Raw genomic sequence first — 18,718 nt, forward strand, 5'->3', positions numbered from 1 at the left:
AAAAGAATTTGTGCTGCTTTGTTTACAATTTGATCAACAGAACTTTAATCAGCAACTAAGCCTTTCCTTGCTTTCCCACCCCTCCCTCTTCCCCCATCCCTCGCCCTTGCCCTCCTCTGTCCTTCTCAACCCGCCCGGTCAGCAGGCAGAATGGTCCCCCCTATATAGAGCCGGGTTCTGCTCGAGGTTTCTTCCCTGTTAAAAGGGTGTTTTCCTTGCCACTGTCGCCTTTGGGCTTGCTCTGGGGGTCAGACATATGGGTTCTGTAAAGCGTCTTGAGACAATTTGACTGTAATTGACGCTATATAAATAAAATTGAATTGAATTGAAACTATTCTGAGAATCGAACAATCGTTTTTTGACAAACTATTTGGGGATTTGTTGCTTTAATTTCATCAGTACATGAAGAGAAGAAAGTCACTGTGCTAAATGCACCAAGCAACTAATGATCAACAACACTTCGATGGATGGTTTTATGAGAAAAAGCTGTATTTTTGGACAAGCACGAGTCCTTGGCTTCCAACCATATTTGTCGCCTTGGTCACGATGGGTGAAAGCGTTTCAGGACAGATGGAGGGAGGCGGTGACACTCCATAACTTAGTTTGGAGCTAAAGGCCGGCTCGGAGAGTCGACTCTGACAGAGGCAGGAAACAGAAGAGTTCACAGAGTTCGTGAAGAAACGGAGATCTTTGTACTGACACAAAGCTTGGCTGTCACTGCAGAGGGGCCTATCTTTTTACAACGATCTTCATTTGGTCATGTACAATGCAGCCAAACACAAATAAGCCATTATGAGCCATTGAGTTAAACTGTTAAATCTTAAAAATACCTAACGCAGCTGAGAGCGAGAACGATTTGAAGTCTTGTTTACCTCCCATATAGGTCTGAGAAACTGGACACGATGGCCGAGGTGACGTTTATTTAGACCTTGCAGTGCTCTTTGTCATGTTTTTTTTGTTTTAACCACAACATAAAGTTGTCAAACTGGAGTAACACTGGTAATCACTGACACCACCGATACTATAATTTACATCCTCACAGTAACCGCATGTGAATTAAATAAATCAGAAGCAAAGAGGGGAGCCAAAGTACAATTTTAAGGCAGTTTACGCTGTTTCTGCTCCTTTTAAGGGAACAAACACTTACAGTATGTCGGACTGCTTTGCTTAATAGATGTAGGCTCTGCCTTGAATACTAGCATGTCAACAAAACTGGTGTTTCAACCCAGACCTATGATTTATTTTTCTTTATCTGGCAGACCACAGGGACGCTGACTTAGCCCTCTACACTTTGTTCATTTACGATCGTGTCTGAATGTAATGACAAAACAGTGATTGCTTAATTCATGACAAATACGGGATAGAGAGAGCTGTCGATTCCCAATCAGGAGGCATAACACCAGCTATTCCTCTTTACCTACTGGGCTAACATACAGTCGTAACTATACCGATAACTTACTTCTGGTGCTGACAAAGGTTTGGCAGTGGGAGGTGTATTCATTCATACTGTACTGTTGGACACTTGTCAAGCCTGCATTGTCATAAGTCAGTTCCAGTGTTTCCACACACGTCCCTGTTGCATGTGACGTCATTAAAAGTGGATGTTATCTCCACTCTGAGGTATGAACCTGGCCAATACACTCTTCCTACCGTTTTCCTATTGTGATCATTGTTGCGCTCAAACAATTCCACCAGATTACCAGCAATGGCAGTCCACACGAAGAGCCTATTCATGTAAAAAAATCAACCCACATCACATCCTGGTTGGGAAGGAGGGTCTGCTGACAGATAGATCCCCAGCACAGGTTAAACTCACATCACTGTGAGGGGCTGAATGTCCTCACGGGCAATTTTCACTGCTGCACTATTATTTGTTTTGTTTTGTTTTTTTATCATGAGCGATTCATATAGCTGCCATGGTTTGGTGACACGCCTCAAAAAAGATCGTAGGTGGTTTAACAGGGTTGTTAACAGGCATCCAGGATTACAGACAGCTGTCACACCTGGAAGAGATCCATAGCAGCGGCTGCAGGAAGAGGAGTAAAGTCAAGGATACAAACCGGCCGGATTGCCTACTTTTTCACGTGACGCTACAGGAAGACAGCTGAGAACTAACCGGTCTTACACTTTATAGATCAAGTTATGCAGCTGCTGATGAAGTTTGTATTTTTGACTGTGTTCATTATGTGTACTTTACGTTGTTTGAAAGATTACAATCAGGTCAGTTTGTGCACAAACACATGAAGAATTGGGTGTACGCATACAGTATGATTTTTTTTAGCTGTGTCTTGTATAAAAGCAGCCAGAGCAGAAGGTTTTCATGTCACTGAAAGGCACTTTTTCTAATGCACAAAAAATGATAATCAACTAGTAAAAGTAAAATTAAGTGACATATAGGCAACATCCTAAAAATGAGGATAATTTAAAGCTTGGGGTTTAATACACAGACTTAAGAGAGGAGGGTAAATGTACAGTAAGGGCCAAACTGTACAAAATTTCTAACAAGACATGAGTAATCAATCAACTCGAATAACAGCAATTTTGACAGTGAAATTGCTGCTTTTATATATTTGGCATGTAATTGTAATGTATTTTCAGATTTGGTTCTCTTAATCAGATAAAACGAGATTTGGCAATGTCTCATTCGGGTAGAGGAGTGTTTTAGGTATTTTCTTGACTTAAAAACCGATGAAATGAACGTCAAACGAATTGAGAATGAAAATAGTAGTTAGTTGCAGCTCTGGTTATCGTTAACCATAACTTTTAAAATAAGAAAAGCACTCGCAGAGCACAGTACTTCGCCAAGGCTGCTCAGTTGTATAATTTCCGACATTAATTTCTGATCATTTCTGCTTTATTAAAAAGCAGGCCAGTGAGTGAGTGAGTGTGTAACCACAGATTCAAAAGTGGCTTTCCCTTTTTTTTTCTTTTTTTTTTTTAAATTTTCTGGTACATATAATAATACAGACATGGAGCATGTGGTGGATTCTCATCAGGGTCAACTCCAGTGCTAAACCTCTTCAGTTTAAGAAGAAAAGTTTTCCCATCTTTAAGTTTATTCGTGGCTACATGTAAAATTCAGAGGGGTGTGACAAAAAAAGCCATTTCATGATGCCTTTTATAGTACTCAGCTGTGTGCAGAGTTTTCATTTTAAGAACAGGATGGCTGTGACCTGAGGACAGACCTACTTTGAGATCCTGTGTAAAGTGCTGCACAGTTATGTGATTTACTTAGAATTAAACTGTATTTATAGAATTAGACTGAGGAAAAGGATTCTGACACAGTGCAGTTATAATATCACTAACCCTGTGTGTTAATATGTACTGTTTTTACACTGCATGCATTTTGCTGACACATCTCTTTTTTTTTGTTTTCTTTACTTTTTCAGACAGTGCAGTACTCTACCTGAAATAGTCCATCGTGCTTCTCATATAGGGAGAATAAGAGGAAAACAAAACTTCCAACATGTTCAATATACATATAAATTTATTTTATTTAATACATAAGCTACTGTTCAGAAGTTTGGGGTCACTTAGAAATGTCCTTATTTTTGAAAAGAAAATTTTTTTTTTCAGTGAACATTAAGCCAGAAATACAGTCTAGACATTGTTAATGTGATAATTAATGATGATTTTAATAGAATCTCTCCATAGGGGTACAGAGGAACATTTCCAGCAACCATCACTCCTGTGTTCTAATGCTACATTGTGTTAGCTAATGGTGTTGAAAGGCTCATTGATGACTAGAAAACCCTTGTGCAGTTATGTTAGCACATGAATAAAAGTGTGAGATTTAATGGAAAACATGAAATTGGGTGATCCCAAATTTTGAATAGTAGTGTAGATGTACCCACAAACAAAATTACCTTGTGCTGAGCACAGGTGTGTGTTATGCATGTGTACGTTATGCATTGATACAGAATCACGTGACCTAAATATGTAGCAGGCAGCGGGAATCGATGGCACTCTGAAACACCTCCACAATTTAATCAGTTGTTCCTTGTATGATTTCTGAAAAGTCCCAAAAAGTCCGCAGCGGTGGATTTGTAGTAGGATCGCAATCATGTGATCGTCACTTGTCGTCATAGTTACAGTGACGCAATGCCAGCCGCTATATCTCGCAATGATACAGAAATCTTTAACAAATCCGTGAATCCAGACTATAAGCCACATCACTGTCAGAATCTAATCAGGTGGTCCTTGTGTCACTTCTGACCTTCCCTGAAAACTTCATCCAAATCCGTTATTCTGTTTTTAAGTAATGTTGCACACAGACGGAATAACAGACAGACAAACATACGGCAATGGTCACATAACTCCATGGCGTCCCTTGGCGGAGTAAAAATATCTGCACATTCACTACAACTCATAGAACATTCAAGAATCTAAAAACAATCCCAGAATAGAGACTCCATGTCTGTTGTTCTTCATGGACATTCTGCCTTTTTCCTATTTTATAAAAATCCTTTGATACCATCAAAGGATTTTTATAAAACAGAGGATCTTGAGGACAGTGCGTTGTGTGTCGCAAGTGAAGTCCTGTGAGGCAGGAAGCCTGAGTACAGGTGGGCAACAATCAGTACTGAAGGCTGGAGTAAATATTGTCGGCATTTCATAAAGGTGTGGTTTGTTTATTACTAAGATTCTAGAGAGGAAAATTACTTTTGCTGAATAACAACTATGGGTTACTGATTGGACATAAAGCTCCGAAGGAAATCAAGAAAAGACTACGGATATTCAACACAGGCCCTGTGCTTATTGTCTCTCTCTCTCTCTTCCTCCCCTGCTGAAGGCAGAGTCAACCAGTCCAACTGGTTTCCAGTAGGCCCTCAGGCCAGGCGAGGGGGAGCGGGAAGAGGAGGAGTAGGCAGCTGAGGAGGAGGAGGAAAAGAAACTGAGCCTATCGGATACTTCTCTAATCTATCTGCTTTGTTCAACCACACATTCAACAGGCAGATTGGCCGAAACTATGCTCAACTTTCTGCTGCTTCTTTGACAGTGCTTTAAGTCACCAGTGATCGCTGTGCTGCAGTCACTCTTTAAACTAATACTGTCACCACGTTTGTACCTGCTCTGATCCTCCACGCCCCACAGGAAAGAACATACGAGTCTTTCCCTCCATCGAGACCCGGCAGGTCGGCAGTGGAAGGCTAGTGCTGAACTGACAGCCCGAGGGAAGGGTCAGCTCCAGATAGGCCCACATAATAAATTTGCCATGACGCAACAGAGACAATATCAGGAGACTTCCTTTTGCTTACACACAAATACGCTCACTCTTCAGTGGAAACTCAACTGTAAATGACAAATGTACACGACAGAGACGACCAGTTTAAACACAGAGGCCGTAGCGCTGGAAAAACACAGGGAAGACAGTGTTCTTCCTCTACGTAACCGTTCATCTGACACAAAACAACCGCGATGGAAGTGAACAACTGAAGTAGCATTACACCGTAACAAATGCAAAGAAAGGCTTAATTTGAACAAAAAACTATTCTTTACGTTTGTAGAATAAACAAAAACAAAGCATTTCTGACTGTTTTATCAGTAAAAAGGACTAAATTTGCTGCATCAATTATCACTTTTCTGGAAACAATCTTGAAAAAAATAAACCTTGATTTGAGAGGTTAAAAAGATTAAAAATCATCTGCATTACAGTTATTCAAGCACTAAACACCTGTTTTTACTGAAATACTAAAATTTACCATTTTACTTTTGAAACATAGAGCTCCAACTAAAGATTTTCATTATCAATTAATTTGTTGATAATCATCTCTTGATTCTTTATCTACAAAATCTACAAAAAAAGTGAAAATGTCACACTTTCATAACTCAGACATAATCCTGTGTATACCAATGCCTTGTTGTGGTCAGACAGTGACTCAAACACCAGAACTATTTAATTTACACTCATATAAAACAAAGAAAAGCAGCAAATCCGCACATTTAAGAAGCTGGAACCAAGATGTTTGGAGCATTTCCACTTCTAAATAAATAGTTCAATGATTAATTACGCCGCCAAGGAACATGGCGGAGTTATGTGACGATCATCGTACGTTTGTCCTTCCGTCTGTTAATCTGTCTGTGTGCAACATTCCTCAGAAACAGAATAACGGATTTGGATGAAATTTTCAGGAAAGGTCAGAAATGACACAAGAACAAAGTGAATAGATTTTGGCAGTGATGCGGTTTATAGTTTAGATCCACAGATTTGTTAAAGATTTGTGTCATTTCAAGATTGTGGCACGGCGTTGCTGTAACCATGACAACAAATGAACACTACATCAACGACTGAGCAGCTTCTATGGAGTACTGCGCTCTATGAGTGCTTTTCTTGTTGAATATTCTGTCAAGTAATTAACTGTCCGAATAATCACTTCAAAGTTTAATCATAAATTTTTAAAATATTTTTATAGTTAGCATCACATCGACCAAGTAATCACTTTTCACTGCAGTGGGCCTCAGTTGTGGTCTTATTATCGTATGTAAGAGCAAATTCTTCAATGTATGTTGTTCCGTAGGAGTACATTCAAATCTTTTGTAAGCAGGAGCTTAATGAGCTTAAATCCCTGAATCTTCCAGGACCTCTTTACTAAAATAAATCTACAGGACCTGCTTTATTTATAAATCACACGCATTTTATATCAGAAATTAGGAACAGCACGTGAGTAAATAATTCCAAAACAACAACAAACAGACAAACAAAATAAGATTTTGCGGCTCCAGACTGCAGGCCCTGCCATGTATAGTAGAATGAGTAGTAAACTGTGTTTCATCCACTGAGTTGTAACATCAGTTTTAAACGCTTAAAATGGTCCAGAAGACGTCCGTAAATGAATAAATAAATACGTGGTCCAGCCATGGGACCTACAGCGGCTCCCCGACAGGCCGCCGGGAGCAGACTGCAGCTCAGGAGGAATCCCTTGGAGCCTCTGTGTTTCTGCAGGACACGTCCCTCCAGACGCATTTAGGTTTATTACAGACAATCAGTGTTAATAGGCGGCGTGGATCTCTCAGGTGAGAGGCTCATTCAATTGACAGCCTCCCAAGCGGAAGCACACCTGCTAATTACTGAATCACGGCGCAAACACAGCAGGCCGACTCATAAAGGCTGCCGGGGGAAGCGCCTTACTCACCTACGGGACAGCTAGCCAGGGCATATGCAGCACTCAGCAGGCGACATTCAAAGCTAAAATAGCGTTTATACGCATTATGGCAAGATTTTAGGATCAACTTTACAACAAAACACTGAAGTAAATACCCATTAGATCTGTTAAAATCTATTAAAAGCATGAAAAAGTAGAACTGCTTTATCCGCTTGGTGAATTAATAAAAAATGTGCAATTATCAACGGTCAACTTTATTTACAATTATCCTGATTATTTTCACTATTAATTGTTTATTGCATTAAATATGAAAATTATTTATGAGACTGAGATCTAAAAAGCTGGAACCAGAGAATTTTGTGCACACCAACAAGTAACTGATGATCAAAATGATTTGTTTATTTTCTGGGGACTGGCTTGTTGATAATTCAACTGTTTCACCTTTAATTTAATCAAATGCAAATAAAACACACAGATCAGCTGCTGGTATCCCAATATCTGCTTCTAAAAACTTCTTTAAATTATTGTGCACAACTTGATGGCGCAATTTGCAGGATTAAACTTAAAGATCTGCCTCATTGTAGACGATTCAGTGTAAAATATCTGCGGTAAAAGTGCTTTTTTTCTTTCCTTAGCCAACATGTAATGGTATAGAATATGTGCTGCAACTGAAAGCAGAAGGAAACAAACAGCTACTGAAGGGTCGACGGGTCTGAAGGAAGCGACTTACCGAAGGAAACTCAAAATCCTTCTGGTTTGCTTGGTTCAGGACGTAATCGATCCGGGATTGGTTTGCAGGACAGGCTAACTGGCAGGGAGGTGTGAGCGTACTCATGGCAGCCACAATCGTCTGGACGGACAGATCAGGGCACGAAGAATGAATACGACCATTTATTTAACACAACAGGATCATCAGAGCCCAAGATAATGTTTTGTTTTGTCAGATCAGTGTTGTAAAACCCACAGAAAAGTAGCTTACTAAGACACACACTGAATAAGTATTCTATAAATAATCACATTTTAAAAAGTTGAAAACAAAGAATTTACTTGTAGTTAAAGCTGCTTCACTTAAAGAGCACTGTGTAGCGTTGTCGAGTTTGTATTTCAAAGGCGTTCATAAAACAGTCGCCAGGTAATTACTTAGAATTAGTTTAACTTTTATACTCAGAAGATATTACAAGCACATTTACTAGCCTTAAAAAAAACATCACAAACTACTGTCAAAATGGGTCAAAAGATCAACTTCTTACCTCTATGGCTTCTTTAATGTTGTTTTTAATATCATGAATTTTCTGCTTTTTCTCCCTGTGAAGAACACAGAAGACAACAGTTAGTGTGAGCTTATTTTCTTCTTCATATACAAGTTTAAATGACAGGAGCTGAGCCTCATGAGCTTTAACCATGAAGGTGAACAGTGAGTTTGAACAACCGTTCACTTTGCCAACTACAAAAAGTTAGATTATTTTGATTTTATTGTAGTTAAGTGAAAAAATCTCAACCATAAATCCAAAAATATAGACAATGGCACAACGGGAGAGTTTGTTCTACAGCTTTAAAAACAGTAAATATTCCAGAATAACTGTGAAGACATGTTTTGTTTCTTCTCTGGGAATGTGCTGCGGAACAAACTTCTCTAGGATCTTTGTCGGCCTGGAGGTAAATTATATCCGACATCAGTATGCTCCAGACGCAGATACCTTTATTTTGCTGACCAAGTGCAACTCCTGAATTTTGTGTACTCACTGAAAACCAAATGAGAACAGCAGAGCTTGTTTTAATTCTGATGATGGCGTTTATTAACCAGCAGAGCGAACATTACCGGGCATTTTAAAGGCATTAGAGGAGATTTAATTTCCTACGACTTTGAACGTAGCATGCGCATGCGCACATACAACCTCTCCCTCACCCCCCTCTAACCTCCCCCTCTTAACATTTACGAAGAAACACCCCCCTCCAGAAACTTGCGTAGCACTCGTGAAGTTGTCTTTTACGGCTGGGTCCCCCTGGATCTTTATCTGCCATTATGTAAAAAAGATGAGCAAAACAAGTCGCCAGCTAACTACGAAGCTATACCAAAGCAACACATACAGAAAACACGTAAGTCCAAGGCGTACGTAATCTACGTAATTAGGCCTGAGCCGGAAGATTTTTGATTGACAGGAAAGGGAGCAAACCAAACGCCTCGGTCCGAGCGCTTTGATTGGCTGATGTTTTTCAGGTCCTGCCATGTCCACAGTTATTTTTTTTAATTTTTAAATTATTTTAGAAACCATATATACAAGTCCACTAAAGGTCAGTATATTCATTTTATGTGGCTCAGACAAATTAAACAAAAAAAACCATCCTCCATAATGCCTTTAAGTGTTTCAGGCCCAGCTTTCACCTATCATTTGCACCGAGTGGACTCCAAAGTATGAGCAAATGCAGCGATAGGCTCCACTTTTTGTTCTTTCATTGCTCCAAAGACAAACAGAATTTCAGCATCACCACACAGCATCGGCGGTTTGTGCAATCTGTGGCTCCGCTGATAGCAGCAGGTCAGCTTTAACATCACACGGGTCTTTCAGAAAGCAGGTCTGCCAGTGCTTCTGCAATTGTTCAATTCTTTCAAATGTCCTGACAAAAGACAAAAGTTTGACTGTCGAAATTCTGATTCGATACTGAAATTCCACAAACGTCAGAAGCACAGGCTACATTTCAGTGCTGCTCGTGTTGGGCAGAAAGCTTCAAATTTATAGCATGGACATATGTACCTAATGAAAATAAATGTGTCCTGTCTAAAGTGACTTTGGTGGAAAAACGCTATCAGCATCCCAGCATGCTGCTGTAATCGAAACTTCCCTCTGAGTAAGGATGCTGTGGAGGACGAGTTTCAGCTTTGAAATGCCTTTTAAAAGCGGACACTTCCCTCAGCGTTTAATCATCAGTTATTACCGGGTGATGAAGAGAAATAACTCAAAATCCTAAACTAACATCGCAATACTGATCACGTAAAACATTTCTGGGATTTTTTTGGGCTTTTTAAAAAAAACAAAACAGTCTTGTATGTTTAAATAGACGTCAGGCTTGTCCCAGAGTGTTTCTCCAAAGCTTCAGAACTAAAAGAGCTGCACAGATTGCTGAAGTCTACTTAAAGAATTGACGACTCTCACTGTATATCTGCATTTTTTTGACACAACAGAAGTCATTTAACAGCCTCTACATATTGCTACTGAACATTTTTGTGACCAGATACTGGAAAAAAAAAAACATTTGCAACTGCTTGCCAAGAAGAATAAAATGTGAAAATGAAAACTGAGGTGAAAGAAAAGGCTAGAAAATTCCATTACTTAGTCCTTACAGCCAGGCCAGATCATATATTTCTTCTAAAAAGTGGAAATCCTTGATATTTCACACTGCATCCTGACGTTGTACAGTCTTTCTACACACTACACTACTTCATCTGTTAAGCCCACATGCTATGTGAGGCTAGCTGAGCAGATCGGCTAAAACATCACAATCCATTCGTTATTGTAATCTACTGTCTGCTGTCCACCTCGACCTAGCAAGTGTTTGCCCTCATTTGAACGCATTCAAAAGCAAAAATACAGTTTGTAGATTTGAAAAATGATTTAGCCACATTTTTGCTTGATCTGCTCTGACACCAAAAAAAACTAAATTCCCAAACAAATCCACTACGTCTCTTCTCCATTTACTCATTAGCGACGACATAACGGGATACAGCACATCAAGGAAGCAGCTTCTCACAGCTTCAGTTTAAAATGATGTGAAGCTTCTTCAGTTGTTGCTAACTCACAGTTAACAATTACCTTTGGTTCACATCATATCCATAATGTAAGTTTAGAAACTGAATCGCTTTTTTTTTCAGTTACGTTTTTAATCGACGTCAGATCTGATGCTGTACTCACTATTTAAAGGAATCTCTTAAGGTAAATGTAATCATGAAAATTGTGAGACTGAACCTGAGCTCTTTTCAGCTGATAAAATGATTAACCAATGAATCCATTAACAGAAAGGCAGAATATAAATATATTAAAGGGCGATAATTTGAGTTAGAGAAAATGCTAAAAAAAAAATTTTTTAAAAAAGTGTAATGTATTTGCTGTTTTTAAGTTACTCAGAATACTTAAATTTTTTTCTGAAATATGTCATTTTCTATAATTATTACAAACTGATAAAAACACTCTGGAAAACTTTGGATGTTAAATTAATGGAAGGACTCTTTTTTTTCTGCAGAAATGAAGGAAAGCACTGAAACTTTTGAGAGTTGATTATAACCTGGGCTAAAATTTGTAATATGATGGTCAATTGCCATATTTTCAAGGGCACAGGTTTGATTTATATTCTGTTTTTATTGTTATATTTTACCACATAACATATCCTGGTGCAGTCTCCAGCCACCAGCTCCTTCACTGTTTCTGTAATGTTGGCGTTTGTTTACTGTGTACTGCTTTGTTTGTACACTTGTGTTGTAAAAAGAAAAAAAAAATGTAAAAATTTAATAAACGGAATTCACAAAAAAAACACATAAAAATGTTACAAACTCTCCTCCTCATATGGGAAGAAGAGTAATGTTAGTTCTGTAACTGTGGATCGCAAAATATCCAACTCTGGATTTGGGATTGGGATACAAAGATATCATCTGGGACAATTTTCATAACATAACATGATAAACCAAAGCAGAAATAGATTTCTATTCTCTACAGAGATGCTCTGGGTTGCGTATTGGAAATGAAGACGGTAGAAAACAGAGAGTGTCTGGTTACAGCCGCTGGGACGAAGCCTTTCTGTGTATCAGCACCGACTTGACGGAGCTAGCTTGTCTGACTTAGGGAAACTGGTGATCCCACTTAAAAATAAGAACAAAAAAACAAAACAAAACAAAAAACCCCTCATGAGTGTGAATGTTTCTTCGAAGGGTGGGGAGATTTAAATTTAGTCTGCCTCCCTCTTGGCCTCTCAGTTCTTTTATTTCACTCAGATCGAGCGAAGTGCGGCCAAGAAGACAAAAACTACATTCCTCACACTGGGACCTCCATAAAAAAAACAAAAAAAACAGAACACCCACTTTGAGATGGACTATCACACCAGTCTCACCTCAGCCATACAGCCCTTCCTCTTCTTTCCTCTCTTACATTTGCCATCATCATCATCATCATCCTCCCTGCACCTTGCACAGAGGGGCAAAACCAAAACGAGACCCAAAGGCTTAAAACGAACCCAGCAACTAAAAGCAGGCCGGAGAGTCGCAGCTGACTGTGGATTTGTCAGCGCACCAGAGCGTCTGGGTTTGTGAAGAGCACATGTTTGACATGACCCAAAAATAAGCACACGGTGATGCTCCTACCCCCCAAAACCCCTTTCTAGGAAACAAATGATTAAGAATAGAAAAATGTGACTTTTGTTTCCATTGCATCAACTACTTTGGATTGAGTTTTACGGAAATTCACAAGAGAGAACGGCCGAAAACACCCAGAGCAGTGTTTCCATGAAAACCTGAGTGCTCTTCCTGCATCATGCAAATATCGCCGCATGTAGCTTCACTGCTCCACTCCCAGTGTCACAGACATCTAGCCAAAATGTTCAACTTTATTTGCCTCCACACCGAATCGGACGGTTTGTTAAAACAGTGACGAGAGCTCATCCCTCAATGCCAGCGGAAACGGCAAAAATAAATATTTGTGCATTAGCCAGGCCGTCTGTTTGAAGCAAGACTCATCTAGAAATTCATCCTGATTTGTCTTATTGATAATCAGAATTAACCTCTCTCTTCCTCCCGCCTGAACCCTCCTGTTGTCCTCATTTATGGGCACCAAAAAATGTTGTTTCCTTGTCTGAAAAAAAAATCCAAAAATTCAGCAAAAAAAAATCCCCAAATTTCCGAAAATTTGCAAAACTTTCAGGAAGAAAATTCCAGTAATTCCTTAAAAGTTTCCCTTAAAAGTTTTATTTATTTTTTTTAAATCTCTCAAATTTGGCAAGAAAATTAATATAAATATTTTCAAAAAATTAGTAAAAATCTTCCCAAAAAATCCTAAAAATATCTAAAGTGATTACATATATATCAGTAAAATTTCTAATGTTTTCTTTAAGAACATTCACAAAAAAAATCAACCAAAATCCAGCGAATTTCGCTGGATTTTGGTTGATTTTTTTGTGAATGTTCTTAAGAAACATTTTTAAAATTTCTTTTTTCCACCAAAAAATGTTCAAAGATTTCCCAAAAAAAGTTGTAAATGTGGACACCAGAAGTTTCACTGTGAAATTCTATTTTTTTCCCCACATTTTCAAACTTTAAATAGGGTCAATTTTGACCCGCAGGACGACACGAGGGTAAAGAGGAAAGTTCTCATTACACCGACTAATCTGTTACTGGACAGGAAAAAAAATTCTAATGTATTATACGACCAGAAAGCACCTGCAAACAGTAATTTGGTGCTTTTTATTTTTCAATAAACAGGACTCAAAATGTTTTTATTGCACTGTTGCAGCACAAAAACTGCCCAGCAAATAGTGATCCAACAATGTGCTCCTACAGACAGAAGGTACAAAAGCTATGAAGCTACCTTTTCCGTGTTTGCACAGTCCTGTTACAAAGTAAAGAACTTCTGCTGCTGCTGCGGTTTTGGTATCTTAAAATAGATTACACTATTTGAATCGTGAGGTTTTTGCGTTTCCAGAAGTTGTACCATCAGGGTCGATGCCTTTCATGACGCAGAGGCACAAGTTTGACTCGACAGATATTCAGGCTGCTGAGTGTTAAGAGTTAAAATGAAATATTGTCTTCGTAAACATAAATTTATTACAGTTATACAACTAATGAACGTTTTTAAATATACTTTTATTGTGACACTGCAGCTACTGAAAGAATTTTGTTGTCAAGAATACTATGAAGCTGGGGCTAAAATACTGACTCGGCTTCGTGATAATAACAGGAGTTTCATTCTTGATTAATCTGCTGATCATTTTCCCCAATGATCAATTACTATTCAGTCTAAAAAACACTCAAAAGAACCCATCACAAATTCTCAGAGCCCAAAATGATGCCATTAAATGTCTTGTTTTGTGTAAAACCCACAGAAAAGTAGCTTACTAAGACATGCACTGAATAAATAATACATAAATAATCACATTTTAAAAAGTTGAGTGAAGTTTTCTGCTCACTCACTAGTGGCTTAGTTGACTTATTGTTTCATCAGCAGCTTTCATAACACTTTATGAAGTCGCGCAGTCATAAAATGAAAACATTTTTAACTTAAATATAACAAGTATTTCCTCACAAATGCAGCTGCAGTTGAGTTTTGAATCCAGTTCCTCTTCAATTTTTTATCTATTTAATACATTATTAGTCCACCACAAAACATTATTAGGATATATGGTGAGCAAATATCTCTGTATCATTTATATCTGGAAAATAAACCCACCGAAGCCTTCTGTGCTCATTCAGTTATTCAGAATAAAGCAGGAGGAAAACCAGCAACACTTACTCTGCGTTGAAGCCATTAACGTGCAATATTCGCATCTGTTTGACTATCGTACTTTTCCCGGATTCACCGGCCCCTGAAAGCAAAGAAAGCAGAGAAAAAGAAGTCAAAGAAGCGTTTATTAGAGTGATACAAGCCTCCTTCAAAGGCAACAATCAAAACAGAGGACGCAGGTTTTAGTGTTTTGCGTACGTACAGCGGTCCTGTCCAATGCAGCGTGGACCCTTTCTTAACTAATAAACCGCTACTAGCTGCTGTGTTTTACGAGACACAGAAACAATACAGGTCCGATCACAATGCTGACACCTCAAGACGTTCATTTAAAGAGCCGAGCGAGGCTGAAATCCTTCACGGTTCTCAAATTCTGCATTTAAGCACCAGGAAACTTTCCTTTTTTGCAAGTCTTTCCATTTTAATGCTCCATTTTACTTGTACTCCACAATATTATATTACAATGAGTGAGAAATTACAGTAAAAATTTCACTTTACTGTGTCTCACAAATGTACTAGTTAGCTGTATTGTGGATTTTAAAAAGCTATGGTACACTTACAATACACAATGTACTGTTAAACATTAACCCAGTGGTTCCCACTCGTTCTGGGTTATGACCTCTTACAAAAGCAGTTCCTCCAAAAGAGTCATTTCCCCTACAAACCTCTCATTTAAATGACAATTCCAGACCCATTACTTCACAAAAAGAAAAAACGCCATGTCGTGCAGCTTTGTTGTTTCTTCCTATTTATCCCATGACCTTTTAGAGTTATTCAGCGACCCGCTCTAGACACCCTGACCCATAGGTTGGAAACCACCAGGGGAAACTACCTAACTCAGGATGAAGTTATACTAACCACTCCAACCAGCTGCAGCAGTAAAATGCTACAAGTGCATCAGTCTGAACCATCTAATAAAGTGGCAGCTTTTATTTAAAGAGCAGGTTGATGCAGGAGACTAGTAATAGAATATTATTACTCTGTTGTATTTGTATCTGCTTCCAGATGTGCAAAGGCCTCTCAGCACCAGAGACGAAGAGAGGAAGAATCCACCTAAAATATATGCAAATGTTCTGCTTTCTATGTGTATTTGTGGACAAAAACTGTAAGATCATGATATAAAGAATGAAGAAAATAGCCTTTCCTATGATTCTGGCATGACTAAACAGTCCTAAATGTGTCCTAGCTGGGAGCTAGCTAGGCTACAAAGCTGCTATTTAGAGCCGGAGCGTGAGCCTACAAATCTCGGATCAGTTTCAGATTAGAATAAGCGAGACAGGCGTTGAGGGGAAGCTAGTAATCCTAATAGTAATCCTAATTTGCACTCCGCTCTTCAAGAGGTTTAGCAGGATAGCAGCACTAGCCTGGAGGTTCACAGTGTATCATGACATGGAGGGCCCTCATGATAAAGCCAAAAATAGCTTTATCAAAATAAAAATAGCAGCGTTTTCAACAGCCGATTGGAGAATATTCCCATCCAGAGCGGCTGGAGTGAGGAAAACTGGGCTTTAATGAGTCAAGGTGAAGGCATCCAGCTTCAGGTCACAAGTTTTACATGTGTGTGGAGCTGAGACACGACCATGCAAAGCGCCTATCTGCATGTGCTGCCTGCACACAGATGGTGGTGTCTGCCCGCTCCCCCGACTCTCACATGTTCTGCAATCAGGCTCCACAATAACCCACGAATGCAGACGGGCCTGCTTTTTCAGCCGTCCCGTGTCGAGACACTGTGAACCGGGTGGCGTAGTGACATCATGTCATTGCATCATTTGTTGATGCTCGGCTGTTGCAGGCCGAGGAAGTGGTGGTAAAGCACTTTCTTCACGGGTACGATCTGAAACAATGGTTATTACATGGCTTCAAACAGTGGGAAAATGCTGAGTTTGTGGCCACAAAATGGGCCTCGAGGCCTTTCACACACATGCACAAATGAGAAATGTCACACCACCTACCTAATAGTAGTAGCCGGTGAGTCGCCCGGTATATCTGTTTGTCTTTTTGGAGCTGCTTCTCTATCTTTTTGTTGGCTTCCCTCTGTGCCTTCTCCTCATTTCGTTGGTCTTCAGTCTTATTATTGCCCAGACAGCCCATCTTCCCAAAAACCCAGTGATAGGTTCAGGGGGGAGGCAGGGTGGTTGGTCAGTTTGGGTGTAAAGGAAAGAGAGGAGGAAGGAGGAGAGGAGGGTTGCTGATCACGAAGGAGTGGGGGGGGGGAGGAAAAAACAAACAAAACAAACAAAAAAAATAATCAATCAATCCTAAATTCCTAGACTGGCCCACACCTGGCTCAAAATGGGTGACATTTATGTGGCCAGATGCAGATGAAGCAGATGTCAGGTAGTAGCTGGCCTCCACCAGGCTTTGGCACGATATGTATGGGATGGATGTGGGTATTTACTGGCGATTTATCAGCAAGGGCTCAGCGAGAAAAGGGAGCAGAGCAACGATGCCGCCCTCTCAGACGCTTGATTCCTGTGTTTTTCACTGTAAATCCGCAATGAAGTCATCAACATTGATATGAGAGTGGATGTGAAATTTCCAGCTTCTGGCCGCACATGAATGAACGTCGGTGGTCCGGTGGCTTCAATTCAAAGGCTGGATTTTTTTTGCTTCGAAAAATAATAATAATAAAAAAATAAAACGTATAGTTTCACGCTTTGATGTTAGATTTTCTCAGCAAATATCTCCTCCGGAGCCCATCTTCGGCAGATATCTCCCACTGCCATTCAATTCATTTCCACTCACAACCAAAAGCCCGATTTTTTTTTTTGGCTCGACACCCCCCCCTGTTTTTAACCCCTTTTTAAATATAAATTTCGTATTATTATTTTTATGCGATTCGTGCTAGCCAAAAGCACATTAGAGAGCGGGTGGGAAGAAGAAGGCAACACACACACACAATAAAAAATAAATATTTCCTCTTAAAATGACGGCATGTGAATCATCAGGCTACACCGGGGCTTCTTTCTCTATCTCAAATCCGTCACATTATACACCGTTTTTTTTCTCAGCAGGGTCGTCGTCGTCGCAGATGTTAGCAACCTTATCGATAATATCCTGCTTTTAGCCGATGTCAAAACGATTCTCCGTCCCCTCCGTCAACAGATGCTGGTGCTCGCTTTTTTCGGAGGGTTTGACCAGACCCAAGAAAAAGGCCCCTTCTCCGTCCTTTTTCTCTCTCCGTAATTTGTATTTCTCCTCACATCGGAAAAGCTTCTCCGGCCGAGCAAAGGCGCTTTTTGGCAGCTGGGTGTCCTTGAATATAACGCGATATCCAGGCGATGTTTGGCGGAAAATCCTCCGTTATTTTCCCGTTTGGCGCAGGTACAGCCTGCTGTCAAGTCTCTCGGCTTTTTGTATTCCTTTTGAATCCGTATGGTAGATTATGGTTACATGTGCATGATACATGAACATACCGCGGTGTTTTCAATCACTGGTCCAACGGCGAGACACTTCTTTGGACCGCCGACAGGCCGCGGCAGCTCCGATGAACCGGACGGGGAGCCGAGAATCGTTCCTTTGCGGTATTACTCTGAATTATTTTTGCCCCCTTTTTTCTCTCAGAATTGTACATTGAGATAGATAGCGTTGAAGAGGTGGGGTGGGGCAAACGGCTCTCACGGAACCCTGGGAACGAAAAATCTGATCAAGTTTTCCACGAACTCAACTTCTGGTTGCAACTGTCACAATAAAGCACGAACTGAGGCGTCATGCCCAAAATGCAAATGGCTGTGCTCTGCTTTGGGCTTGGAGTAACGATTTTTATTTTATTTTTTAAACGTCTTTTGTAATGTATGGAGCATCAAGAGTGCTAAATTATAAAAATAAATCCAAAAAATAATTATAAAATAAAAGTAGAAATATAAAGAATAAAAAATACAAAATAAATAATGTGGCAATATAACGCAATTTTAATTAAAAAAATCTATAAAAGAAAAGGCTAATAGAAGTAGAAATATGAAGACAAATAATTTTTAAAAATTTAAAAAGATGAAATGCGTGTATAAATAAAAGAAAAATAAATAATGTTGCTATATAAAGCAGTTTTAATCCAAAAAATAATTCCTAAAAGAAAAAGATAATAAAAGTAGAAATATACAGACAAATAAATAAATAAAATATGTTAATAAAAAAAGAAAT

General features: G+C 39.4%; 1 protein-coding gene across 2 annotated transcripts in view; it reads right to left on the reverse strand.

Moving 5' to 3' along the window:
- The window catches only part of LOC110956829 (guanine nucleotide-binding protein G(s) subunit alpha-like), a 40,654-nt gene extending 22,422 nt beyond the window's left edge, over window positions 1-18,232 (reverse strand). The window contains exons 1-5 of one of the 2 annotated variants that reach the window (XM_051948862.1): window positions 17,995-18,232; window positions 16,531-16,766; window positions 14,591-14,663; window positions 8,354-8,408; window positions 7,834-7,953 (exon numbers count right to left, since the gene is read on the reverse strand). In XM_051948862.1, the coding sequence (XP_051804822.1) occupies window positions 7,834-7,953; window positions 8,354-8,408; window positions 14,591-14,663; window positions 16,531-16,669 (387 nt within the window). In that variant the 5' untranslated portion in view covers window positions 16,670-16,766; window positions 17,995-18,232. Of the gene's footprint in view, window positions 1-7,833; window positions 7,954-8,353; window positions 8,409-14,590; window positions 14,664-16,530 lie in introns of both variants that reach the window. The other variant, XM_022202597.2, reaches the window with a different exon arrangement.
- Between the last annotated feature and the right edge of the window lie 486 nt (window positions 18,233-18,718).

The sequence above is a fragment of the Acanthochromis polyacanthus genome, chromosome 5 (assembly GCF_021347895.1).
Source record: "Acanthochromis polyacanthus isolate Apoly-LR-REF ecotype Palm Island chromosome 5, KAUST_Apoly_ChrSc, whole genome shotgun sequence".
NCBI lineage: Eukaryota > Metazoa > Chordata > Actinopteri > Pomacentridae > Acanthochromis > Acanthochromis polyacanthus.